We start from the raw sequence: 27,878 nt of genomic DNA, 5'->3' as shown, positions 1-27,878 counted from the left end.
CCCAGGAGAAGACACCAACTCCCATACAAACACACAAACACACAGTCAAAGACTCACTGAACGAGCGAGTAGAGGTCAAAAGGGGGCCGGTGCGGGACGGGGGTCTGGTGTCAAGAAAAAACGCTAACCGGCGAGTTCCACAAGAGCGCAGGACGTTCCTGGGAAGAAAAAGAAGAAGAAGAAAAAGAAAGAAGAAGAGGGAGTCTGCCGTAGGAAGAGGGGTCGGCCCCCCTCCAAGTCCCGTTTCTTCTGACAGCTCTGCCGCCTTTCCGCCAACATGGGGGAATGGACCATTTTGGAGAGGTTGCTGGAGGCTGCTGTCCAGCAGCACTCTACCATGATTGGGAGGTAAGACACTGATTGATTTTGTGAGTAAAAGGTTATTATATCTTCTGGTTCTGTATCTGTCTTTTTAGTTTTTATACTGTTGAGCTGGGTGTTTTTTTATTTGTATGTCAAGTATATGTTATTCTGTATGTATCAGTTGATGGCTTCCCCTACAGAAAACCCCCTCTACTCAGGCTTGTCCCAGTGCTCTCCTCTGTTTTATGGTTCCCCCACAGTCATCACTGCCTCCCCCCTTGTCCTTTCCCTCCACCCCCCCTGTTCTCCTCACCCTCATCTTTCGTTACGGGATAAACTAATTGCACTTAATCAATAGCTGGGCTTTACTGGGCATTATGGTTCATTCAGAGGGGTTCCTGGGTTGATACTACCTAATAGCCTCGCCATTGAGGGATATCGCTTAATGCTGTTGGCTACAGACCAATAGGACAGAAGGAGGAGAGGGGGGTTGAGAGCAGAGGAGAGCAGAGGTGCGGAAAGATGAAAGGATGGTGAGCAAGCAGGTATGGAAGGTAGAATCAAAGGGGGGGTAAGCGGCTCTCAACTGAATGTGAACTTGAAAAAGACCAAAAATAAAATAAAAGATTACAAGTTCCTTCAGTTTGTTCTTATTGGCAGGCTGTTATATGCATCATATAGTGACACATCTGATTCGACCATTTCCCATATTTTGTGTGAGAATGGATCTTGGTGGAGGGTCGAACAGATCAGCTTTTAGATGATTAGCAGTGGAGACATGCCATGCAGACATGCTGGTTAATCTGTGTGAAAAATGTGCCTCACATCATCTCTGTGTGATTAATTGAATGCAAGTTTTCCTCCCATTAAACATCAAATCCAAATGTCATGCTGGGACGCTTAGAAAAGTTATAGAGTTGTGATTCTAAGACTAACTTTCACAAAAAAGAAACAATGCCACAAGGACAATTTATTTGACTGCACTGCTATGCGCATTCACCCAACCACAGGTAGCCCGCAAAACAGGGGCATGGCCTTCTCTTTGCTCCAGTGTTTTTCTTTGAGTGTGTGTGTTTGTGTGTGTGTGTGTGTGTGTGTGTGTGTGTGTGTGTGTGTGTGTGTGTGTGCGTGCGTGCGTGTGTGTGTGAGAGAGGGTGTGTGTGTGTGTTCTTCTGCGGTAAGTTGAAGCAGTGTAAAGTGGCCTGTGCATTCATTGATTGCACTGTGTACTGTTTGCACAGAAAAATTTGTCTATATCCATTTAAACCAGAGATGATGTGAGCCGCAATACACCCAAACTTTTGTTGATCAGGGAACCATTTGTGCTTTTTCCTTCCAACAAATTACTACACCAAGTAATTTCAAAGAGTTCTTCCTCTGTGGTTTAAAGTGCCATAGTCAATGAAATCACCTATAGTCTAGTCCTCAGATGGAATGAAAACATACATATAGTAGAGCATTATGACTTGATTTAAAGTTGCATTAAGCAATATATTTCACTATTTGATTATATGACTCCCTCCTGATTGATAGTATTACCGATATCACTATCAACATCTCACTCACAGCCAATTTCTGCTCATTGTATTGGTTTTTGGAGCGACAAAACCAAAACAATGTTGGCTCGGGAAAGACTGCGGGTAGCTGCTCCCGACACAGAAGCTAAGAAGAGCTAATTGTATGCTAGCCGCCCAGTGCAAAATGGCAAAGAGCCGAAGTAACTGGTGAAGAAACTGGAACACTAATCACGCGAAAAAGAGAGAGATATTTGTCTCGTGAGCTGGAAGACAAAGCAGGGGCTAAATGCCTGTGAATATTGGAATTACATTCAACAGGTGGCCAGCAAAAGGAGACCAAAGGGATGTCCGTGTTGCTCTGTTTCTGCTGGATATGTAAGTAGGCAACCGTTTGCTAACATGTTAGCCATAATAACTTCATAAGCTAATTGCTAACTGTTGTGAACTTGTTCTGGAGTCTTTCCGCCCCCTAGTGGTCAAAAATTACTTAATGCAGCTTTAAGATCCAGTCCTGGCAGTTGAATCAGTAATACCCTGTCAGGGTAATTAATTCATCTTTGGACGATTCAATGATTGTAAGCCACCTACAGTTTTTCAGAGGCACAGAAGCAACTCTCAATTTGTCTGCTACCTCTTTCAAGAGTCATAATGAATACTCTGATGATGGAATGGCTTCCTCTTACATGCTTAATTTGTTGATCATGCACTTCACTGGTCGAACATTAAAGAGGGTTCCCTGGATACCAAAAAATACCTTTTAGTAATTGTAGCAGTGTTTCCTTTGGTTGAATTTAAAGAAGTCCTATTTGCACAAGTTTTTGCTCCTAATATTATAGAACCTCCTAGATTACTTACCTGCTGTATCAAAACTTCAAATATGAAAAAGAAAACATTAGAGAGTAAAATCAAGTTATAAACTATAGTGAAAAAAAATAAAAATAAAAATAATTCCCTCCTACAGTATAGTATTTGTGACCCCCACTGGACCAACGGCCATGTGCCACTGTACTGGATACAGTGCAATGCTCTGTAAATGATCCCTATGTGTTTTGGCTTCCCCTCAGACTGTGTTTGTCCTACAAGGCTCTCCAGTTGACCCTAGGGCATTAGCTGTAACAGTAGCTGCTTTCCAATGAAGTTCCCTCCTTCTATCGTGCTTGTATATGGGATGCCAGTCAAGAAACATTGTCTTTGGAATCATTTTGTACAGTATTTTGCAACTATTTAAGATGTAGACCCCTTATTTCTTTTTACTATTACCAAGGAGATTTTACTGCTGTCCCCATTAGCTAGCTTGTTTGCAGGATATATTAAAAACATCTATTGGAGAATATCTATGTAGTTTGGGTGAGAGAGAGACCTTGGGTTAGGGTGTAACAATTTATTATTAAGTGGTGGTCTGGATCTTGACATTTTTTGACATCAAACATTCTTAAACAATTAAAGCAATAACACATAGACTACTAAAGATAAAGACTTGATTCTTAATCCTAAGCATGTGTCTGCATGGTCAGGAAATCAATTACACTTAACATTTAAATGATCGGACTGATGTATTTGGATGTACCAGCAAGTTGGAGAATTGTTCACCACTGGCACAGTTTTGTGCTCTAAAGATGCCTCCTAGATTGTTAATGAGCAACTCCACACTAAATCATGGAGTCAAAATTTGTAACACTGACCTCTACGGGTTGAAAGGTTCAAGTCTGTTGCACCCCGGACCACACCCAACAACACAGTTGGGTGTGGTCAGGTGTGGTCTGTTGCACTTGTGAACACGGCCAACTGTGATATAGTGTTGCACTGTTGTGCATTGTGAAGTCCCACACTTCACAGGGCGTGGCCGGAGCATGCAGCAACCGCTAGATGGCATCACATGTAGGATCTTCAGCCTGTGTGTAGTTTCTTCGAAAGAGTTTGCATGTGTGCGCTTGCAGTTCAAAGGATGCAGACCCAAAATAGAGATCAGTGATGTATCCCCATGGCTGAAAAGTCTCCCCTGCATCAGAATGTTGGAACACAGTTGCATGTCAGTCATCTGTTTGAGTGCCAACCCACTCTCTTGCAACTTGAGGATGTAGTTCCAACATGAGACACTCATGAGATAGCATTGTCTGATGTCTAGACCGTCAAATCCAGCTACAATTAAGCTGTTCCTTAATTGTAGGTTTTAAGCTAACCTATGCCCTGGCATAGGATAGATCATTAGTGTAGGCACATATAACACTGTTAAAAATAGAAATGGACCAACTACGCAGTGGCATAGGTTAGCTTAATTATGGTCTTTGAAAGAGACGGGCAAATGGAGAGTTGCTTCTGTGCCTCTGACTAACCACAGGTGGCTTGCATATTATGACTCATTCAAAGATTAATTTTGTGTATTGTGATTTCCATATGCCTGACTTCTAACCGGGCAATGTACACTGTGTGCATGGATAACCAATGGCTCATGATTACACAGTAAAAGAAAACCATTGTCATGCTGCTTTAACCTCATTCTCTCACCCAAACCAACCTTACTGTATATTTACAGTTATAATGACCTGGGGCTTTAAGCATACAATAACTGACAATTCAGTATTGCCACAGTGCCTCAGTGTATCTAACTTAGTGAAGTAATCAAAGTAATTAATCAATTTAGTCTCTGCCCTTGATGGTCAGAGGTAACCTGTGAACAGGTTGATGACACAATGAGGGATGTATAGACATAGTGCATATGATACAAAATATGACCTCACAAGGGTTTTTATGGATTTTCCACTCGACATTTCTAGCGTAGCTAGTGTAATTGTACTTGTTGCAAATATTCCTACAAATATGTATTTGCTGAGACTCTTTCTTGACTGATTACCAAAGCAACATGTTAGTACAGAGCAACTAGAGGATCATACTTCATATGTAGTTTTATACATGGCATAGAAACATTCAAATGTTTTGTGTTGATTTGTTGATGAAACACTGCTGTGTTTAATTAAAATGTAACACCAGCAAATGTTCTTAGTTGTCTTATATTGCTCAAAATGTCGACATGTTTGCAACTAATATTTAACTGTCAGACAGAGATTTACCGGTACCTCTGATGTAGCATTTTACAATAGTTTATGTATGAATGGCCTTTTCTACAATTAAAGATGATTTCACCCCCTTTATTATTTTTGCTTATCAAACTCCTTGACCATATACATTCTCCCGCAAATAAGACTTGTTTAATCCAACGGATCCAATGACCTCTTTGTATAACGTTCCATTTTGCCAAAAACAGAGATTCATCCGCAGAATACTGCAAACTATTGAATGGTTACAGGCATTTAGGCCAATCCTATCATGTGTATTTTCTGGTGTGCAGATACCCATTCAGTATATGACAACGTGACGTACACTGCATATTTTAATTTTTTCACGTGTGGTGCTCACATGGAATATAGACCACAGGTGTGAATTTATGTGTGAAGAAAGAAGCATTTTAGCGTAAGAGGATGACGCCTTTGGGCTTTCATTTAGAAATGTTGCAGGTATAGGAAAGAAGAAACATAGGAAGTATTCTGATGCATCTCCCCCCTACACTGCAATGCTGTAGTGAGGTCAGTGCCAAAGACAAGTAGAGTGAGGCAGAGAGATAATGGAGGACTTGAGTGATCTAAGGAAGATAAAATGACAAAGGTTGCTGGATGGTAAAGGATAAAGAGGGGAGGATGGGAGCTTTAGAGACCGGACAAAAATGACTGTGAGAGGGGGAAGTAGGAGACAGAGGAAGGAAGAGAAGATTGTTCTCTATGCAGAGGTTCAGGGCTGAGGATCTGTGTCAGAGCCCCTTCTTCTGGAGCTGCTAACTGACCCTGCTGCGGAGAAAACAGTCAGCACATACACACACAAACCCAATAAACTCCTCTGCATTGATACGCAAAGACTGACTGTAATGCTCTTACTGTAGCGCATGTAGAAGGTGAGGACACGCTGGAAGAAATTACATTAAATATTCACCATCCATGCAAACAACACGGCAATGCAGCTTTGGCTGAATAAACAGCACCTTCATTAGAGGTGGGAGCGCTCTGTCATTCAAGCAAACAAACTTATAATGCGTTAAGTGTTACATTTCATAGATACAATTTCAGTCCGAAGAATAGTTATTTTAAAGAAGTGAACTATGTCTTCATATTTAATGAATGAATTCTGGAGTGCATTTTTTCTAAATCCATTTACTTGTTATTTGTTCTTTCCCACATACAATAATCTATTATTAAACATCTATCGCTCCCTACTTGCGCATCACAAATACTTCATAAAATCTTAATATATTTTATGTAGCCCTCATGGCAAGTTGCAACCGATGTCAAGTCCTTCATTAAAAATGTATGCGTTTTTGACCAGCCTTTTAATGTAAAGTAAAGTGGTGTATAATAAAATACCTTGTTGCTCTGTTACTCTGTTTATAAAGCTAAAAGCAAAGTACTGCATCCTGGTCTCTAAAAGCCAAGTACAGATGACGGTCTCACTCCTTTAGCCAAAGTTATCCGATTAAAGCTCATATTTAGGTCCTCTCTCCATTTTTATGGGTCAGGATATCCTCAAGAAGAAGGTATACTACTTTGAGAAGGGCACCCTACTTCTCTTAAAATAATTTGATGCACGACTGCTCTGCTCTAATTCAGGGCATCAGCAGGTCTGAAAGTGAACCAGAATACATTTCATGTTTCATTAATAAACAGCTTCTTGGATAAAATCTATGGCAGGGAAGCTTGTGTTGCAGAGCAAACGATGAAAGCAATCTTTCAGCGTTTGACAGGATTAGTGATCCATCATCCTGCGGCGAGGAGCGGGACTTTCAAATCAAAGCATTTTTTCCTGCACGTCCACGGTTGTCATTAGTTTATTTGTGCAGCGGTCCCTGATGTTGAATGCTATTGATTATATTGTTCGACAGGGGGATTTTGCCAGTAAAGCTGAGCTCAGCTCTCATTCAGCGCAGGCTATTATTCATTTCAGCAACACATTGATGCATTGATGGTGTTTTGTTAGAGCTTCACTAGGCAATGATTCCCTGCATAGCCTAAATGTTCTTTGTTTAAATGATTTCCTTACACACGGCAGAATTCCTGCACTAGGTTAGCATATTATTTGATAACTTGTTATGGCTTTTTTAGTTTTTTTACAATGAGTTCTCTTCATAATATGTGAAGTGTGATTTTGTATCAGTGAGACATGTTTTTTTTTATAGTGGACTTTTTATTTTTCAAGGTAGATCATTCATCTGGGTGTATCGTAATTACAAGAAACATAAAGAAAGGGTGATTTAAATCAAAGGTATGGTGGATTTCAAAGTCAATATATGGTGCAACTATACATTTGCAGCAAGGAAGATCATTTTAGTTGCTAATGCTAATGTTGAAACAGTGACATTTTAACCAACGAAAATTGTCAACATTCACTGTCATATATAGGGAGATACTCTGTATAGAGAGATATGGTTCATGGTTGACCAGAATGCAATGCAGCCACAAGAGATGATTTACTTTACTTGGAAATCATTTTCCCTGCAGCTATAACAAAGCTGACTGCAGTAAGTCCTGCAATAAGGCTTTCATTACTGGAACTTCCTCTCTGAACTATAGTGGTATGAAAATGGCATTTTGAATTTAGGCAACTTCATATTTCCTTTAAATTCTCCATGCTGATTAAATTACTTGTTCAAACTTGTGTCTCAAATACATGTCGTACCTTTACATGAAAGTTAGATGTAGCTTAAATGGGTTAGAGACAAAAATGAGTCTACTGATGGAAAATAGGCCTTATCTATTCTAATCTGGGTCTGGCTGACATTGCATTGAATCATTTTCTCTAGGTGGACACTGAGTCCTCCATCAAAAGGTCATCAAAGTAATAACCTCAGATCTAACATCTACAGAAGATTATGTGGCACACAGTGTGATTCCGTGCAGAACCTTTCTGCAGATATATTTGATCTAATACTTTGTGTTTGAATCTGAATCAAACCCGACCCCGGGTTGATCATATAGAACCTGCCTTTGCTCCTAATACTGAATACACGCAGTGTGGTTTATTGAATGTTCTGAAATCGCATATTGATGCAATCAGCAGAATGTGCTGCTAGGAACCAAAGGGGAATGCTGATACCCTTCATCTGAAGGTTTTTAACTTTCAAGTTACTTTAGAAACACTTTTGCATAATGTTTGCTTCGCTTTGCTAGAAGTGAGATGAAAGCATCACTTTGAGATAAAAGGGTAATTTTACATGGCATGAGGCCAAACGGGGTGGAGGAAGGCTGCATCTGGTACACACTGCTTTCTCGCCATGCATGACTAGGCTGTGCAATGAGTTATAATAGAAAAGGTTTTGTGTGGAATTTCTAAAAGCACAATATCCTCCGGCTTTAGGCAATTGTTGTGTTAAGGAGTTACTCCCCAGGAACCTTTTGCATCTGAAACGTTGCAGCATATATTTTATGCTTCAGTATTAAGTAACCTGTAGAGTCAATTAGCTTTCCCTGTTTCCTCCTTTATTTCTGAAAAGCAGCTGGAAGCCATTTACTTCCTTCTTGTTGAATGAGCAAGTGAGATAATTACATTTCTGCACAAAGACAATGTAGCGGATGAAAAGGCCTTTTTTTTGTTAACAATCTTGTCTAAAATCACAATTCTTGGGAGATTCCTATTATAAAACCATTTATTTTTGTACTCTCGGAAGTGAGTGAAGCTCCACATGTGAGTTCACACGAGTTTATCTCACATTAAATAATGTATTCGTCACAAAGAATCTTAGAGGCACCTCAGGCGGTCATGCATGTCTTGCCTGATACGTGGGCAAGACATGAATCTATTAAAACAGTTGATGAGGGGCGGTTGGAAAGAAATGTCTGCGCTCTGATAATTAAGTTGCCTAATTTCTATGCCTGGTAAGGGTTTATTCATTATGCTGCCATCAGCAATCAGTGGAGCTTAACATTGAGTAGTATTTATATTCTCAAAGATAGTACTGCACTTAACCATTCCTTCACAAGACTATCAGAAAAGGCTTCTTTATAGAAACAAGGTGCATGTTTGCATTTGAAAGTAAAGTGTATGTGTGTTGGTATTTTTCCCCAATTAATCTGCTATTGCGTTCGTGGCAATAGTTGTCTCTGGAGGCTGGCGGCAGTAGCTGCTGTATGAATAAAAGTGTGTGTGTGTGTGTGTGTGTGTGTGTGTGTGTGTGTGTGTGTGTGTGTGTGTGTGTGTGTGTGTGTGTGTGTGTGTGTGTGTGTGTGTGTGTGTGTGTGTTGTGTGTTTAAAGCCTTTGGGAAAGACTGATCCATCAGCCACCACACCAGCTAAAGAGCAGCAACCAATACACCATACACACAATATTACATTTCAATCAGCTGCCTACAGATCAGTTTTATAGTTAAACAGCAGTGAAGTATTGTTTCCTTATCGTTACTCCTCCTCACATCAGCCTTAGCGGAAAATGAAACTTTCACATGCATGTCCAATCCATGGAGAGGGACGGATTATATATATTTTTCAGATCCTATTAAATCTCTTTGCTCAAGTGTTTGGGATTTAGAAAGTCACCAAAAGTGCAGTGATTAGTCTTAGCTGAAGGGAGTTCCTTGGGGGAAGTGGGCAGCTAAATGAGATGGTGAGTGGGAACTGCTGTGGGGGATAATTGAAGAAACTTTTGGTCAAAGGAACCATGTCAAATAAAGTGCAATGCGGTGTTTTAATCTTTTTGAATGTTTTCCTTTTTTAATATACTCAGCAAATGATCATGATTTGATTTTCATATTCTGCCTCAGGGTTTTACTTTCGAACTATTTAAAAAAATCCTTTCCATAATTAATGGTGGTTATTGAATATTCTGCAGGTCCAGGCCTCAGGGCTGTCCTGCCCAAATCTGTTCAGTAAAGTATTGGCTTGTTACTCTGCAGGACATAAAACACTGATGTTTGCAGATAACCTTCTTTCACTGCATTCTGCTAATGCAGCAATCTGCCCCGTGCTGATCATCCTGTTATCCTCAGTTCTCTCTCTCTCACACACACACAAACACACACACACACACACACACACACACGGCTGCGGAAAAACACATGCACGGGGCCACGCGCGCACACACACACACACACCCACGCGGCTGCGAACACATGCATGCATGCACACACACAAACACAGACACACGCAGACACACACACACATGGCTGCGAACACATGCAGCAAAACACTCAATACTTGCAATGTCTTGGCATGTTTTAACGACAAAACTGCCTGACAAACAAGTATATAGACTGAACGTCTTAATATCTGCAGTACAGTGCTCAGGAAAAGTTTTCTACGTGAGGAAATACAAATGAAAGTTCTAACTGCTGAGGTGAGGAAAGCTGCACTGAGAAAACGGAAAGATGTGTCGTATTTCAGGATGAGAGAAAAGGTTCACCCCTTTTTCATCCCCAAATCCTTGGACGCCAGTCAGATGCGTTTTTTGCATTTAGTCATCAACAATTTAGACAACTGACTCATCACAAAAATGAACACATTGCCAATTCCATTTTTACAGGGTTTTGCTTTTAAGTAGTGACAGTGATCACTTGCAACTACATATATTATGAAATGGATCTATGCAAGACTACTGCAGCATGTGGTTTGAGTGTTCTTGTTGACAGCCTTGGTGTGTTGTTAATCCCCACTGTCACAATCATTTACATTTTACTTGTAAGGAAAAATATATTTCTATTTATAATTAACTTGGTAGGTACACAGGGTGCCAGTTGTCCTTTTGTTCAAGCATAAGTAACATCACAACCAAATTCTCCACCGGCAGCTACCACTTTGTCTATACCTTTGAAGGACTTTTCAAAGTGATAAACTTTACAACTTAATGAGTAGTGTCTGGATGCATCATAAATTCTGGTCATTGTGAAGCTATGCATCAGAAAAGTGTGATGATACCATAATAAATCCTGCAGCCATTTTGACTATACCTCAAGTTAGTAGGTCGTGTCCAACCCTCTGGATTATGTCTAATAATCAATGAATACACTGATAATGTTTTTATTTATAGTAAAAATGACTTTTCTATTTATATATCATGTCGATAAAAAGCTGAGAAAACCAGATCAAAGTGCAAAGGTGTTCAATGAAAAACAAACAGTCTTAGGTCTTTCTGCTGCGCCTGTATAAATTACACAATTGAATTTTTCTTGTATTTTGGATTCCTGGCAGCTTTATACTTTTTGAAATGGATGAAATGATAAGTGAGAGTTAGACTTGCTGAAAATAAAAAGGCATACCTTGCATGTGGGGAAAGTAAGGACACCTCACTTTATATGGTGCTGCTAATCAAGGACAAAAAAATGAATACATAAAAAAAGTTGGCATAGACTTCTTTAAATTAACAAGGACTCCTGAAGGGTGAAGGCTGCCACTAAAGCGAGCCTGGGATGCAGTGCAGTTGCATAGATAAGGATATAGAATTGATTTCCACTGATGGTTATGAAGAAATCACAGATGTGAACACAATATAAAGAAGCGCCTGTTTCCAGTCGAGTTTTGTTTATATTACATTAATCTATTAATAATAAAACACAAACAGTCTGTTGGGTCTGAATTTCAGAAAAAACAGAACGAGGAACGTTACAGTGGACATACTTACCATGAAAAACATCCGGTGTATGAGCTTGTGTCACCAGGATTAAAAGAGGAAAGCAGGCAGACTTAGTGACATTTAGTTAATGCTATTACAACGTAGTAATAATCACTGGAATGACAAGGAGCAGACCTTCAACAGAAACAGAAAGGGAATGCTGTAAGCTGCTTTCTATCCTGTAACATTTAAAAAAAAAATCAATTTCCTATATTATTTAAAAAAGTGAGAGTATTTGCATGTACATGAGCAGTGTTGCTCGAAATGTTCAATCTTAAGGAGCACTATGCATCAAATGGCTCCCTGTGGGGCAGAGAAGCATCAATATCAGCCCTTCAGTCAAACCACCAGTGAAGGAAGATACATCTGAAGATACATCTGCAAAGAGTCAGAAAGGGACAGAAAGTCTGCATTTAAATGATGTATGTGACCTGCATTTCACTTCAGACACTCTAAAGATGCAGGGAAGCTTTATTATGTGTGTCTGAACATACTGACAGTCTGTGTGTGTATGCGCTCACAGCTGCTCAGAGCGCTGAGGGCCAGACATGTTTGCCGTCTTGCACAAGTCATACACATGGCTGACTCTCCCTCTTTGTCTCTGTGTCCTCGCGTCTGCTCACCCCTTACCCCTAAAAAAAACTGCGCTTTATTTTAGGTTTGTTTCAGGCAACAGGAACACGTGTTCCCCTGCTAGACCTTATTTCTGCTCTCATGAGCTATTTCCTCGATGGCTCACTCAAAGACATTTCTTTTTCACAAATGTAATGTTTCAGACGTCTCTCGCCATTTAGGATTTTTTTTTCCTCCATACAACATTGTACACACCCTTCTTCTCTCCCTTATCCTCACTTTTCACTCATTTGATGGTTGCTGTGGTAACTCGCCAAAGAAGGCTGGTGTGGGCATTTTAAAAGTCCCCATCAAAAGATACACTATGGAGTCGCTTTTGATGTCTGGTTCGGTTGAAAAGCCGAAGGCAAATTTCCAACCCTGTGGACATTAAAGATCTATTCTATTTTATTATTTTCTATTCTATTGATTGGTGGATAAAAATGACAGAACAGACCCCACTTTTCATGTACATATTTCAAAATGGACAGGAATTGTATATATCCTTACATAACCTGGATTTATACCATTGTCATACATCGCTGCCATGCACCCCAGTGATTCTAACCCTCCTGGGGCCACCTCTCATCCATCTCTGTCCCTTTACCTGGCCTGGGTGGCCTGCTGCTGGAGCCAGGAAACCAGTGTGTGTTGGGTAATTGGTTCCTCCGCGCAGAAAGAATGCACATCACCCACTGCATTGTGGTACGCGTATCAGGGAGCCCCATGATGTGCAGGCTTTCCCCGCTCATTAAAAAGAGCTGACAGTGCAGCTCTAAAGCCCCAGTCCTCCTCCGCAGTGCCCAATGCTGGATCGACACCACGAGATAACAGTACAGCACACCAGTCTCTCAAAGGCCTTGAAAAGCAGCCGCACTGCTGTCTAGATGGGCCGGCCCCCGGACACAGCGCTCTTTAACTGCAGCAATGCACTAATGATGTTCAATGGGAGGCCCCCAGAGGTTTAAGAAGATGCCACCTGTATGGTACATCACTAAGTCGTTAATAATGAGCATTCATACGAAGGTTTGGAAAAAGAAATTGACTCCATTTTGCCAGCAGTCGTAGAGCAGTTAAGAAAAAGAAACAATGAAGACATACGTGAAAGTGTACAGCAGTAATGAATATTATTAGAAAAACACTAACAATTCATTTTACAACAATGTTCCTTAAATCAATGGATAGCAATCAATGTTTAAGCAGGTAGGTGCAGTCACACACACTGATGTCCGGGCAAGTATGTCATGTTCCATTTCAGCTGAGCAGTGGAATCTGTGTGAAATCATCTGTTTCAGCCTGATGTGCGCATGCTATCTAGAGCTATATTATGTTGTTTGTCAAAGCAGCTGAGTGATAACAGATGCGGCACACACACACACACACACACACACACACACACAAACATGCAGGTTGTTTGGTCCGACCAGGGCTATTTCCTGAAAACTGTTTTCTTTATGTTGCTCCGAGATGGTATTATTAGGGTACAAGGTGAACACAAGCAAAGCAGCATCCAATCACCAGTTGAATAATGTTGAACCCAGATTTGTCCAACTCATACACATACATCCTGAATCTTTACATACATTCACTCCTCAATAACTGACATCATCTGTTTTTCTCTTTCACCCCTCCCCTTCCTTCTCCCTGCAGGATCCTGCTGACGGTGGTGGTGATCTTCCGTATCCTCATAGTAGGCATAGTGGGGGAGAAGGTGTACGAGGATGAGCAAATCATGTTCATCTGCAACACCATGCAGCCCGGCTGCAACCAGGCCTGTTACGACAAGGCCTTCCCCATCTCGCACATCCGCTACTGGGTCTTCCAGATCATCTTGGTGTGCACCCCGAGCTTGTGCTTCATCACGTACTCTGTCCACCAGTCGGCTAAAGCGCGTGACCGAAGCTACGCTCTCCTGCATCCTGCTTACATCGACCACGGTCACGCTCACAGCGGTCGCCACCAAGGCCCTCAAGACCATCACCGGGGCAAGCTGCACTCTCGTAACATCAACGGGATCCTGGTGCACCCTGACAGCGGCAAGGAGGACCACGACTGTCTGGAGGTCAAGGAGATCCCCAACGGGCCCCGTATGGGCAGCTTCACCCATACGCACAAGAGTCAGAAGGTGCGACGGCAGGAAGGCATCTCCCGTTTCTACGTCATCCAGGTGGTGTTCCGCAACGTGCTGGAGATCGGCTTCTTGGCCGGCCAGTACTTCCTGTACGGCTTCAACGTTCCGGGGATGTTCGAGTGTGACCGCTACCCATGCGTGAAGGAGGTGGAGTGTTACGTGTCTCGTCCCACAGAAAAGACCGTCTTTCTAATCTTTATGTTTGCGGTGAGCGGCGTGTGTGTGCTGCTCAACCTGGCCGAGCTCAACCACCTCGGCTGGAGGAAGATAAAGACGGCCATGAGAGGGGTGCAGGCCCGAAGGAAGTCCATCTGTGAAGTGCGCAAGAAGGATGTTTCACACCTGTCCCAGGCCCCCAACCTGGGCAGGACCCAGTCCAGTGAGTCAGCCTACGTCTGACAGAGGCTTGTCTGCCTGGGGGCTCCAGGAACTCTTACATTTTTGGAGAAGAGCTTTTCCCCGGCCCAGGACCCCCGATCATTAGGGCACAAACTCACCACTGCATTATTATTCAGGAGCACAGACAGACTCTGTGCACTCATGATGAAGCATCAATCCACAAAGAAGACTCTTTGAAACTTCCAGAGAAGAGTCTCCTTTCTAACAAGGCAACTGTGTTGCTGTTACAAAGCTTAAACCTAAAGCTTACACGATGGAGAGTTCTACTCTGCCCAGGTGACACTAGCTGCCTTCAAAGAACTCAACAGATAAAACTGAGCATTACTAATAATATCAAAATACTGTAAAGTTAGTCTGAGGTTGAATTATCTGGAGTTCTTCATGATTTGCCTTTGCTGTAGGTCAGATATAATCCCCTTATTTTCCAATTATGTGTGCATATGCAAGAGCTTAAGCGTGTGCATGCGCATGTGTGTGGAAAAAAAAGCCAATCTCTGACTTTAGTCAGGAAATTGAATGCTAAGCTAATTTGAGCTTCTTAGAGAAGGACAATGTTATTTCTCATTGTCCATAATGTACAAGTTAAGTCCATTGGTGGACAAACAAGCACCTTTTTAAACATTTACTTATGACACGGAGTAAAATACAGAAACCAACATCACTAAAACTGTCAGCATAAACACAATATTTGTGTAATATAGTGTAGCAATTTATTTATTTTTCTTCCGTCACTATTCTTCATATTCTTTGTTGCATTATGTGCCAATCAGACAACACAGTGGCATTGCCCGGGAGCTGTTGTTCAAAGTGAGACACATGGTGCATTGAAGATGATTTAGATTTACTTTCCAACACTGTGTTACGCACCACAATGCTCCCAATGCCTGCAAGGCATGCTGTTTACTCTCAGAAGCCACTGAAAACAGTCACAAAAAGTGTGCCAGTGTTTCTACTATTGTAAAGTGTGATCGCTGCCTAAGGGGCTGGAGGGAGTTATATAAAGACTTTTTTTTCAAATAAACAGGAAAAACTATAGTCACAAGTATTTTAACGTGTAACCTCAAGCTTTTTTCAAAAGCAGATTTGGTGCCATATTTTAGAGTTACTGTACATATGATATGTAATAATAATTTAACTTTAATTATACCTATATATACTATACCTATGCGGTATAGACGGGAACAGTTGGATGGATGGAGGGGGGGGGGGGGGGGGAATGAAGATTAATCATAGATTTCCAGCTTTAACAATATGTATTATTAATGTGATTTTTTTTAAGCCTTCACCCTCTAATGGAGACTATATGTCCCGAAAAAGTCCCCCCCCCCTCCCTAGGCCCCCCTTAAGGACTTTGAAAAAGGCATGTTACTGAAGCATTAATAGAATGGATAGATTAAGACATGTTACTTAAAAAGAGACTGTTTTATTTATTTGCATCCTGCTCCTGTGAAATGTTATACTTACCATGCATGATGATGAAAAATATAAAGAGATATGAACATGTAATCCCAGTGTGGGAATATTGGAAGTGAATACCTGAAAGGCTCCAGAACTGCAGCAATAATAATATATAGTATGTGAAAAAATATGTGAATAAATTATTATGCAAATAGTTATTTGGGTTTTGTTGTGTTCAACATACAAGTGATAATCACTGTGTGCTGTTGCCATTTTGCTTTATCAACATGATGTGAGGTAGGTAGTGTGAAATAACTGTATCAGAGTTACACATATATATATGTCCCATCACTTCTGCCCCTACACTAATATCACAGTGTGACAATGATCTATTACAAGTAAAAGTCCTGAATTCAAAATACTGAGTACAATTACAAAAGTATTAACAGCAAAATGTGTGTTCACTTTCATTGCAGTAAAATGTGTTATGTTATGATGTATTATATAATGGATTGTTAATAATAGGATAGCATTCATGTTTAGGTATCCTTTAATGTTTTAGCTGTGCAATGTAGAGCTATTTTACCTACTTTAAATACAGTTGGGCAGTTAGAGCTATAAAAATGCATCATATTTTAGAAGTTAATCACATGTTGAGTAGCCTATTATCTAATAAGTAACTACAGCTGTCAAATCAATACAGTCAACTAAGCATACAACATTTCACACATAAATGTAGTAGTATAAAGTAGAAGAAAGTTGAAAGTACAAAGACCTTACACATTGACCTCCTTACTTTCAAACACTTGATGGTGAACATGGCAGTGTGGTGTTACTGTAACATTAAATATACAATAGCTTTTCATGCTTTAAAGAATACATCCTGTAGGTATAGACCACACAGAGTGCAATGTAGTGCATTCAGCTGCACAGATTCAAAACCTGCTCCAACATTTATTATTCAGCACTGAGAAATGATACATCTCCAAGAGATACATTGATATACTTTCTCTGCATTTCTGATGATGAATTATGTATTTAACCTGTTCACGTCGATGATATCAAACTCCTGGTATTGCATTTACAACTCCTGAGCTTTTGCAGTGGTACTGTATATATATATATATATATATATATATATATATATATATATATATATATATATATATATATATATTTAGAGCTAAATGTTTCACAGGCTCAACCACGTGACTGGTGGGCAGGTAAGTTATTGGAGCGGACCTGATCATTTCAGTAATGAGGGTGGTTACTGGAGTGAGATTTGTGGGGGCGGTTGAACCTTTTAGTGTTATTAAACCTTCAGCCGGAAGCAGCCATCATGTGTCCGAGTCTGGGGAACACACAGGGACAAGAGGAAGAGTATAGCTAGGGTGATGGAGAGGAGTGTTCATAAAGATGATTGTCTGATAGGATGTAGAGTAATGAATTCTGTGCTTATTCATTCACTTAAAGGCCACCCTGTGTTCTTATTGACATGCAGGTGTATAGGCGTGATTGACTCTGCTGTACGTCATGTGCATTCACTACAACAAGCACCCAACAAAAACACACACACACATGCACGCACACACACACACACACACACACACACACACACACACACACACACACACACACACACACACACACACACACACACACACACACACACACACACACTCACACTCACACTCACACTCACACTCACACTCACACTCACACACACACTCTCACGCTCACACACATACACACACACACACACACACACACACACACACACACACACACACACACACATATACACAGAGAGTCGATAAATGCCTAAACAAAAGCATTTCTGAGGATGTAGCCAGGCCGGTTGCTGTGGAGACAGGGAGGGCAGTAATGATGTTAAGCACCTCAGAGACTATACAGTAGTGAGGGGCAGAGGCAGCACTGCACCATATCTCTCCTGCTGTCGCTCCTCGGCAGCACGTCATCCTACAGAACACACTCAAGTGTAGAGTCATCCACGGTTAAAGTTACTGCATCAACACTGCAGCTACAGTACAAGCATGAGCCATTAGTTATAATGATGACTCATACTAATTTAATGTTAAGAGCGGGTAGTATGGGAGGAGCTTCAGAGGTATCAAGTTTGTATTTGATAAATTATGAAAAGACTGCTTATCATAGGAGTTAGCATAGCAACCAATTCCATTTTTAAAGTCAGGTTTTCGCCATTCAGATAACTTAACTGAAAGTGCATGACTAAATATTAATGAACATCATGAAATAAAAATTTAAATCTTGTAAATGTTGGCATTTCGCTCAATAGAAGAAGCCCCTTTAAAACACTTACTTTACTTAAATTAGATTGATGTAGTTCATGGTGCTCAGGCCTGTTTGTGCACAGCCAGGTGTTTCTATAGGCTCAGATCATAGTTATAAACAGAGCTGTCACTCAACACCCACGTACCTCTTGTACACTCAGTACAGCACAAATGCAGAACTATATACTTGAGGAGTTCATCCTGTCTATTTACTCATGCATTAAAGTCCTCAAATACATGGTTAACTGTGCCCTGTGAACACAGGGATGGTTAGGGGCGCTGCAGATTAATGGATTTTGAATCAAGGAAAGAAAGTTATACATTAGCATGGGGTTGAAAAAGAACAAAATGTAACGACAAGCCCCTCCGGAGAAATTCTAAAACACATATCAACCTCCATTTGCAAACTGGTTTAAAGCAGCCGAGTTCATTATGTGCAGTAGACTATGGATGGACAAGCTGACCCAAAAGATGAGCCATATGCTGGTTTCTGCTCAAATAATTTCCACTGAAGTGGATTAAAATATATATTTTACCCAATTATGAGTTTATAACCGTCCTTCATTCATTTCCCCATTTGGAATGTTTCAATGTGCCTTATGTGCTTTTATTTCTTTTTTAAGGAAGGAGAAGATCTTTTTCCCTTTTTCTAGACATTATTTCTATGTATTATGTTCTGCTCTTCACTAAAGTGGCTTAAGTTTGAAGAAAAATGCAACCTTTTTAACCTGTTCAATTGTGCATATGGAATGGATTAACATCCCATAACATAACACTGAAACACATCCTCTTTCTTTATTTGCAGGAGGAGTGCAAGGATGGATATATTGATGTTAGACAGCAATGCTTACGATAATGCACTGTCCTCATTGCTCAGCAAATCACTCAGCTCAAAACATCAAAGATTAAGATGTCCGTAAATCCCAAGAAAATAAACAAAACAGTATAAAGAATATTTTACAAAATTGACAAGAGTCTGACTCAAACCATCCTGCTGGAAAAGCACTCACATGTTCTCCTTGCTCAGCTGAGCTCCTCCAATCATTCATTCTCCAAACTGCTGACCTGCAATATGATGACTCAGTACATCGCTTTCTCATTCTTCACACAAACACACCGCCCTGTGCAAACAACTGCCCACGATCCAATCAGTTTCACCTTCATCTCACCTTTGTTTGTATAAACCTTGATCACATAAGGAAGTTTCCATTTTGCCTTTCCATTTTTTTGCAATTCAACTGTGACATTTTGATGCAGTGCTCATGATATTCCTCTATGGTGTTCTGAGAAATCCCTAAAAAATTAAAGTCTGCACATCACCGGCTTGAATGTGTTGCTACCATAGGTTACTTGCTACACTTAGCAGGCTATACTCAGCGTGGCTAAGATTCCATTTTATAAAGAAACCTGGGAAATTTGACCATGTCAGTGTCCGCATCATTAAGAGTTATCTACCACTGAAGCTTGCTCGTTGCAAGAACATTATTTCTATCATCAATCGAATACGGTGATACTAGACCTCATAACCTGTGTATTACTTGATAACTTTGCTTCCTCAATGGCTTTACAACAGATACAGTATCTTTACCATCCGTTTTCTATTTCTGTCATAGTCTATATTTAAAACATTGTTCCGTCACGCGCCAGATTTTGTTATCTTATCTGTGAGCCAGGAGGATGACAAAAGGTTTCCCAAATTAGACTGACTTCAGAGTCAATTTTACTGTCAAACATCAGATCTATTTTTGTGGCCACACGAGTCCAATCTTTGTGGGATTCTTGCAGTGTAATGCTCAGTAAACCCTGACAGGTGCAGCAATGTTTGTTGAGTGTTTTTTCTGACCTTGACCCTACTGTAAATAGATCCAATTTAGCAGAATAAATATATACTCTGTGGGGCTGAATCTCTGTTACCGGATTGACTGGTATGGACTATCTATTCACAGTCATTCACCCCCTGCCTCCTCATTAAAATTTCATCTGCTCTGTGACCTACTCTCTGCAGCTGATTCATTACTATCTCCGTGATAAGACCGTACTATGGGGGGGGGGGATCATTTCATTATTCCTCTCCTGTGTTCCGTGGATATCTTCCCTCTGTGCCTCTTTCACTCATTCATAAAGGTGATATTGGAGTTGGCCTTTTTCCTCTCCTGAGCCTGCTCCACTTCTATAGCCCCCTAATGTCGCGGGCCATCAATCCGTGTCACTCTCCATTTTCGAGCCCTTACGCGTGTGACTCGGTCTCCTAACGTGATAGCCCCGCTTGATATAGTCTCTCTCTCTCTCTCTCTCCATCTGCTCCTCTCCCCTTCCACCTGACTCATTCCTCACACTTTCCACTGCTTCCTTTGTGCCTCTTCCACATTTTATTCTGTCCCCCCCCCTGCCTTCATCTGACCTTCTCTGTCCTCACTCATGTAGGCCGGCTCTGTCTATTCCACCTGGATCTCACTCGAGACATAGATTCCAATGTTTTCTTTTTTCTTTGTTGTTTTAAAAATGGTATACCTTCCCTCCTTGTTTAAATCAGTCAAAGCTGTCTTCCCCAACCTCTTCTCTCTCCTAAACTATCATTGACACTACCTATCCCATTTTCTGTCACCGAGAAGGGATTTTGTCGCGCTTTAAAAAAAAAAGAGAATGCTGACAAAAACCTCAGACATCTTCTTCCAACAGAACCACAAGCTTTCATTATCTCCGGTTATGACTGGTTTAACACTTACCTACCTCAGCCTTCTACCAAGCTGATTATCCTGAAATTAGGAAATACATACAGTATACGCCAGACAACCTGCAAGCTTTAATAACCCATACATCCTGAACATGATGTATGGGTGTTATTTACACACAGTGGTGACACATGGTGTGTAAATAACCATGTGTCACCACTGTTGTCTGAATTGGCCATCAGACGTCAGAGCTCTCGTCGGGCAAATACACGAGCCTCCATCAATGGTGATTGTCTTGTTCCAATGCACAAGACATCTTTCGGTCAGTCTGTTTTCTCTGCAAAGGGGGCAAAACTGTGGAACCTCTTGCCCACTAGTCTAAAACTAGAGACTAATAGCAACACTTTTAACAGAGAACTTAAACAACGGCTCAAATCAAATGTGCTCACAGAAATAATTTACAACTGGTTTATTGTTTGATCATGCTGCCTTTGTTTTACTCTACGTAGCCTATATATATTTGACTCATTATATTGCTGCTCTGTACTCTATTGTATTCTGCATTTTTACTCTTTTAATTATCAGTTTTTTATCAGTATTTGATCTTGTTTCTGTTTTGTTTAGTTTATTTTGTTGTTTTTAAAAAGCCTCCTGTGGACACACTGTAAACAATGCATCTGGTTCGTCCAATGACATTGTCATGTCCATGTCCAAATAAAATATACTATACTATACTAAGTCTGATGATACTATTTTAAGCGGCGTCCTCTTTAGGATCCAGCCTGCCAGTTCCACTCATGACTTTTATGCCACTTTGTTGGCTTAATTCTTATCCGGGAATTTGCGCTGAGTCAGCTAGATTTGGGCTGTATCTCAAAAATACCCCAAATAACCCCTGTACCAACTCTGAAATACACTCATCTTAAATCTTCCCTTTAATGCAATTGTTCTGGTAATTTAGGTCAAGTTAGTTTCATGACATGATCAATTAGCTGAGGACTCTTATCTGCTTTTTGTCAGATTGATGTTTCTACTTTGGTCTATTCAAGATCATAGGGAGTTATAAAAGACAAGAAGGAAAATCTAGAAAAAATCTTTTCAGCAGATGAAATTGTACAATCAGCCCTCATAAAGAACGCAAGGTGAGGCTGGTGGTAAGCTTGAATTTCTCCATCCAATCTGTCAAGGCAGGAAAAAGCTGCAAAGCATTCAATTAGCGAACAGTGAAAATGGTGGTAAGCAATGCTACAATAAGGAACGACGTCACTGCGACCTCACAAAATGTAAGATTGCTGTTACCTTTGACCTCCAAAATCGAATCAATTCATCTTTGAGTCAATGTCGACAATTGTGCAAACCTTGAAGAAAAATCCCTTGAACCGTTCTTGAGATATTATGTTCACAATATGCGAGGTAACAGTGACCTTTACCTTTGACCTATGACCTCCAATATCTAATAACTTCATCCTCCACTTAAATTGTACATTTGTGCAAACTTTAAAGTGAATCCTTTGAAGTGTTCCTGAGATATTGCGTACACAATAGACAATATGCAAGGTCAGAGTGGCCTTGTCCTTTTACTTCCAAAATGTATTCAGTTTATTATTTAATCAAAGTGTGAGTTTGTGTCAAATTTGATGAAAATCCCTTACATATGACCCCCGCAACCTAAACAGTTCATTCTTGAATTAGGGTGGACCTTTGTGCTAAATTGGAAGAAAATCCCCTTAAACGTTATTGATATATTGCGCTCAGAATAATGGCCCCGGACGGACGGACAGACGGACAAACAGGCAGACAACTCGAAAACATAATGCCTCTGGCCTTCAGCTTTCGCCAGTGTGGACGCGTGGATATATCCCTCTAGAGCTGAACAATTATGCGTCAACCACCAGCCAGTCCCCACTCATCTCTTTAAAGATCCGGCTTAAGAACATCTAATCCTCCACTGGGACTCCAAATGAGCAATTTCAGCAATAAATACATTGTGTACGCCAAAGTCTGTGTTTGTGTGTGCTGCTCATACTGCGCATGACACTCCTTTGTTTGCTGCCTTTAGATGCTTGGAAACTAATCTAACCATGCTCTCATTATAACAGTATGGTGCTGTACCTGAGCGGAGGAGATGTCCACATCCGTCTCTGCTACCCATCAGCCTTAGGTTCTAATTTAGAATTTAAAAAAAGAGGCACAAGATACTCCTTCCAGTGTATGGCCAGAGATTACATACAGCTCTGGACATGATCTGTCATGCTGCACAGATGTTATATAAATATCCAAAAAACACAAGGTCGCCCTATGGACTTTAGCATCACAAATTCTCCCTTAGCACCCATCCCCCACCTCTGCCTCCAGGATCAATAAACGATCACATAAATTAGGACTAATCTTATTTTTCAATTACCCCAGATAGCATTTAGTTGGCATCCATCAGCTGCATGCAGTGAAGTCAAGAAGCACAGTAACAGAGGATGCAGATGTAGCCACTAAATGTATTCACACAATCATCTGATTTGAGCAATAAAGTAATTATCTCCTTTGTGAGTGTTGTGAGTGACTAACACACACCATCTCCACCTTGAACATGCCCATTGCAGGGCAGAACATTTTTCTATCGGAACAGCTTGTACCCGCTGCATAGCATTATTAAAGGGGGAAGGTAGAGAGCAGAAGATTTATATGGACATTTAGGGGTCACAGTTAAGAGACCGAGTGTCAGCAGAGTCAATTGTCTGTTTAGTGGTCTGGACCACACTGAAACAGCGCCTCTAAGAGGACCAGACTGCACATGATACCTTAATAAACACCAAAAAGAATTGACAAATCCCCTTTTGTTGGTGGTAATTATCAGATTGTCATTAAGAATGCAAAGACCCTGTTTTCTCTACACATATGTTCACACTGAACGGATGGTATTATTCTCACCACTCAAATAGGTGTGAAGTAAACAATAAAACTGCTGCAGCACTGTATATGGGGATTATCGTACACATTCAAAGACTAAAAGCGTAAAGAAGGTTGTGAATAAATGAGGATCTTAAGCAGATGTTACCCACTGTGTCTTACTGGCTTTTGCCCTAAAGGATCAGGATTTGCTGGACCACCTGTGGGCCTAATCTAGACTCCTTTATTCATCCACATATCTCATCATCCCACCTCCCACAGCTCACCAGTACTTATGATCTGTGGCTGCCTGCATGTAATGTGTAGATAAAGAGATGATCTTCATGCACACGGGTTCAGAACATTGTCAGTATATTAATATCACATTGTACATGTGGTCGTGAGATTAAGACAGTGTCCCAGATCCTTTCTTTGTCATTTGTCCTGATGTCCTATTGCTTTTCCATCACACAAGAAGAGACTGTGGGAGGATATGTTACACGCATGAAACGTTCCAAACAAAGTAAAAAGAAAAACTGAAATAATAATTTGTATCCAGCTGACACGCTACTCATTAAGTATTAAGTGGAGTCCCAGTTTCAAGGACCTAAGGTAGACAAGCACGTTAGCATTCAGTTCCAAGCTGGCATTGGGCCACAGGAACCATTACAGAAATATGCAAACATAATCAGGACCTCAGTCACATGCCTAATTCAATGCATGAAGGAAATGCATTAACAAAGGTTAAAAGGGTGAACAGCATCCTTGGCCTGCTCCCAAAAAATGAAGATTTTATTGTCTTGATAATCATAAAGTAGGTGAAGCTCTGACTACAGAGTGAAAGACGTACATGTTTTGATTTTATAATATAGGCATCATGAAATTAAATTTTGAGCTGCAGAAAAAGAAATCTAGTTATTTTTTGTCGTACGAAACACATTTTTTAATCATCTGTTTAAAATACTGTTTTAAAACGGTATTCAGATCTATCATCACAGCAGGACGATATAAGCTCATACAGTCATATGAAAAAGTTTGGGAACCCCTCTCAGCCGGCATTATAATTGACTCTGCTTTCACAAAAAAAATATAAAAGTGGTATGTCTTTAATTTACCAGGAACAGTTAAGTACTGGGATGTTTTCCAAACAAAGATTTTTTGAAAAGCAGTATTTGGTTGTATGAAATAAAATAAAATGTGAAAAACTGGCTGTGCAAAAATATGGGTACCCTTGTGGTTTTGTTGATTTTAATGCCTGTAACAGCATGTAAAACTGATGACTTTAAACACAAAGTTGGTTGGATTATGTTGTTAAGCCTTGAACCTCATATAATTGTCTGTTTAATCATGAGAAAATGTATTTTAGGTGCCTAAATGCAAGTTGCACTTCTCTTTGACTCTCTGCTGAAGTGAGACAGAATGGGATCATCAAAACAGCTCCCAAAAGATCTGAAAAACAAAGATTGTTCATTGTCATGGTTTAGGGGAAGGCTACAAGAAGCTTTCCCAAAGGTTTCAATTGTCAATTTCGACTGTAGGGAACGTTGTCAGGAAATGGAAGAACACAGGCATAGTGGCAGTTAAACCCAGGCATGGCAGACCAAGAAAAAAACAGGAGCGGCATAGGTGGAGGATTGTGAGAATGGTTGCACACAACCCACAGATCACCTCCAAAGACCTGCAAGAACATCTGGCTGCAGATGGTGCATCTGTACATCGTTCAACAATTCAGCGCAATTTGCACCAAAACATCTGCTTTTTATAAAGACCAAATAACTTAATTTTTGTCTCATCAGTCCAAAGCATTTTCTTCCAATATGAAGCTGGCTTGTCTAAATGAGCTTTTGCATACTCCATGCAACTGTATCTGTGGCGTGGGCGCAGAAAGGGCTTCCTTCTCATCACCCGGCCATACAGATGTTTTGGTGCAAATTGCACTGAATTGTAGAACCATGTACAGATACACAATCTGCAGCCAGATGTTCTTGCAGGTCTTTGGAGGTGATCTGTGGGTTGTGTGCAACCATTCTCACAATCCGCCGCATATGCCGCTCTTGTACTTTTCTTGGTCTGCTAGACCTGGGTTTAACTGCAACTGTGCCTGTGTCCTTCCATTCCCTGACAACGTTCCTTACAGTAGAAATTGACAATTGAAACCTTTGGGAAAGCTTCTTGTAGCCTTCCCCTAAACCATGACAATGAATAATCTTTGTTTTTAAGATCTTTTGGGAGCTGTTTTGATGATCCCATTCTGTCTCACTTCAGCAGAGAGTCAAAGAGAAGTGCAACTTACATTTAGGCACCTAAAATACATTTTCTCATGATTAAACAGACAATTATATGAGGTTCAAGGCTTAACAACATAATCCAACCAACTTTGTGTTTAAAATCATCAGTTTTACATGCTGTTAAAGGCATTAAAATCAACAAAACCACAAGGGTACCCATATTTTTGCACAGCCAGTTTTTCACATTTTATTTTATTTCATACAACCAAATACTGCTTTTCAAAAAATCTTTGTTTGGAAAACATCCCAGTACTTAGCTGTTCCTGGTAAATTAAAGACATACCACTTTTATATTTTTTTTGTGAAAGCAGAGTCAATTATAATGCCGGCTGAGAGGGGTTCCCAAACTTTTTCATATGATTGTAATTGTTACATCATATAACTGAGTGTGTTTTGAGCTAACTGCTAATGTCAGCGTGCTAACAATAACAACGCTACATGCCTGTTTTTGTGCTCATGCTACAGTAAATCTATTCTAATGTGCACTTGGGGCCCTCGTAATTTCCTTATTGTACAGAACTTTCTGTCTGCATTGTAACAGAAGAATATGACCAGTCATGGACCCAGCGGACGGATTCCTTACAGAGAAACTTTGCAGGTACAGTTTGTAAAATCTGAGTATTTAGCTGCATCTAGTGGTGAGATTCTATATTACAATGCTCCCTTGCTAACCCCTTGCCTTTTGTGAGAAATTACAGAAGCTATGTTTGCTTTCAAGGACAAGAAGCTCGTAACTACAGATGGCATCCTCTACAACTACCTCAAAAGTCCACAATATCAAGTGATGAAGTGAAGATCTATTTAGTTATTCATTCTATAGTACTTATTATGTGTCTTCCAACAAGTGCATTTCCCGCGGACATCCACTATATGACGTAAAGTTTGTTAGTTCTGTGCTACTGTAGAAACATGGCGGTACAACTTGGTTGTATGCCCGCTTTGTAGATATAAAAGAAGTTCCAATTTAGTGCACTCCAGTGACTTGGCGTCCAGTCTTCTCAGTTACTAAAGAACCCAAGTCAGCCGAGCTTTCCGACGACCTGTCTGACCCCTGTGAGTCAAGCAGTCCAGTCAGTCTTAGCTCAGCCCTATCGTCACTATTCATGAAGGAATCTGCCTCCAAAGCTTCAAAAAGGAACTTCCACCCATCTGTTCGTCCGCCTGAGGGCTCCGCTCCGCCTGTGCCTTGCCCCTAGACCAACCTTCATGACACCCCCCACCCCCCCATGCACAACCCCAGTGGAGTTCTCAGGCCAGCCATCTAAAGAACCCAGCATAGGCTATCCATCTCCTCTCTCCGGCTCTGTTCTGTAGTCCCCAAGCCCCCATGCAACAGAATATGTATACTATATTTCATTACGGTCCATTCTAACAGTTGAGAGGTTTCAGTCTGGACCAAAGTGTTGGACAGACAGACTGACAGAACAAGTATGTTGTCCAGAAATTCAGAGCCCTGCTGATAACATTGCTTAAAAAACACTATAAAGGGCTCTAATGTTTTAAACTGAACGATGCCATACTGAAGTTTTACTTTTTTATATATTTATCTTTTTATATATATAGCCTATATATATATATATATATATATATATATTTTTTTTTTATTACCTAAGACAACCTACTCTACTTTGAATATTTATAACTCTTTTAAAGTCAGGGAAGCCTCTTAGACAGACTTCATGGAACATCAGATATTGTTTTGGTTTTTAGATCCAAAATAGGT

At 40.5% G+C, this 27,878-nt stretch overlaps 1 protein-coding gene across 1 annotated transcript; it reads left to right on the top strand.

Moving 5' to 3' along the window:
• Positions 1–277: 277 nt before the first annotated feature.
• LOC307260498 (gap junction delta-2 protein-like) lies at positions 278–14,602 on the top strand (the record flags this gene model as incomplete). Its single annotated transcript, XM_080040755.1, has 3 exons — positions 278–348; positions 2,139–2,195; positions 13,723–14,602. 3 exons carry the CDS (start codon positions 278–280, stop codon positions 14,600–14,602), a joined length of 1,008 nt encoding a protein of 335 aa, XP_079896881.1.
• Positions 14,603–27,878: the final 13,276 nt, after the last annotated feature.

This window comes from Ammodytes marinus, assembly GCF_949987685.1.
Source record: "Ammodytes marinus genome assembly, chromosome: 14".
Lineage (NCBI taxonomy): Eukaryota > Metazoa > Chordata > Actinopteri > Uranoscopiformes > Ammodytidae > Ammodytes > Ammodytes marinus.
The sequence above is the reverse complement of the archived record's forward strand: the minus strand, read 5'-3'. Positions and strand labels throughout refer to the sequence as shown.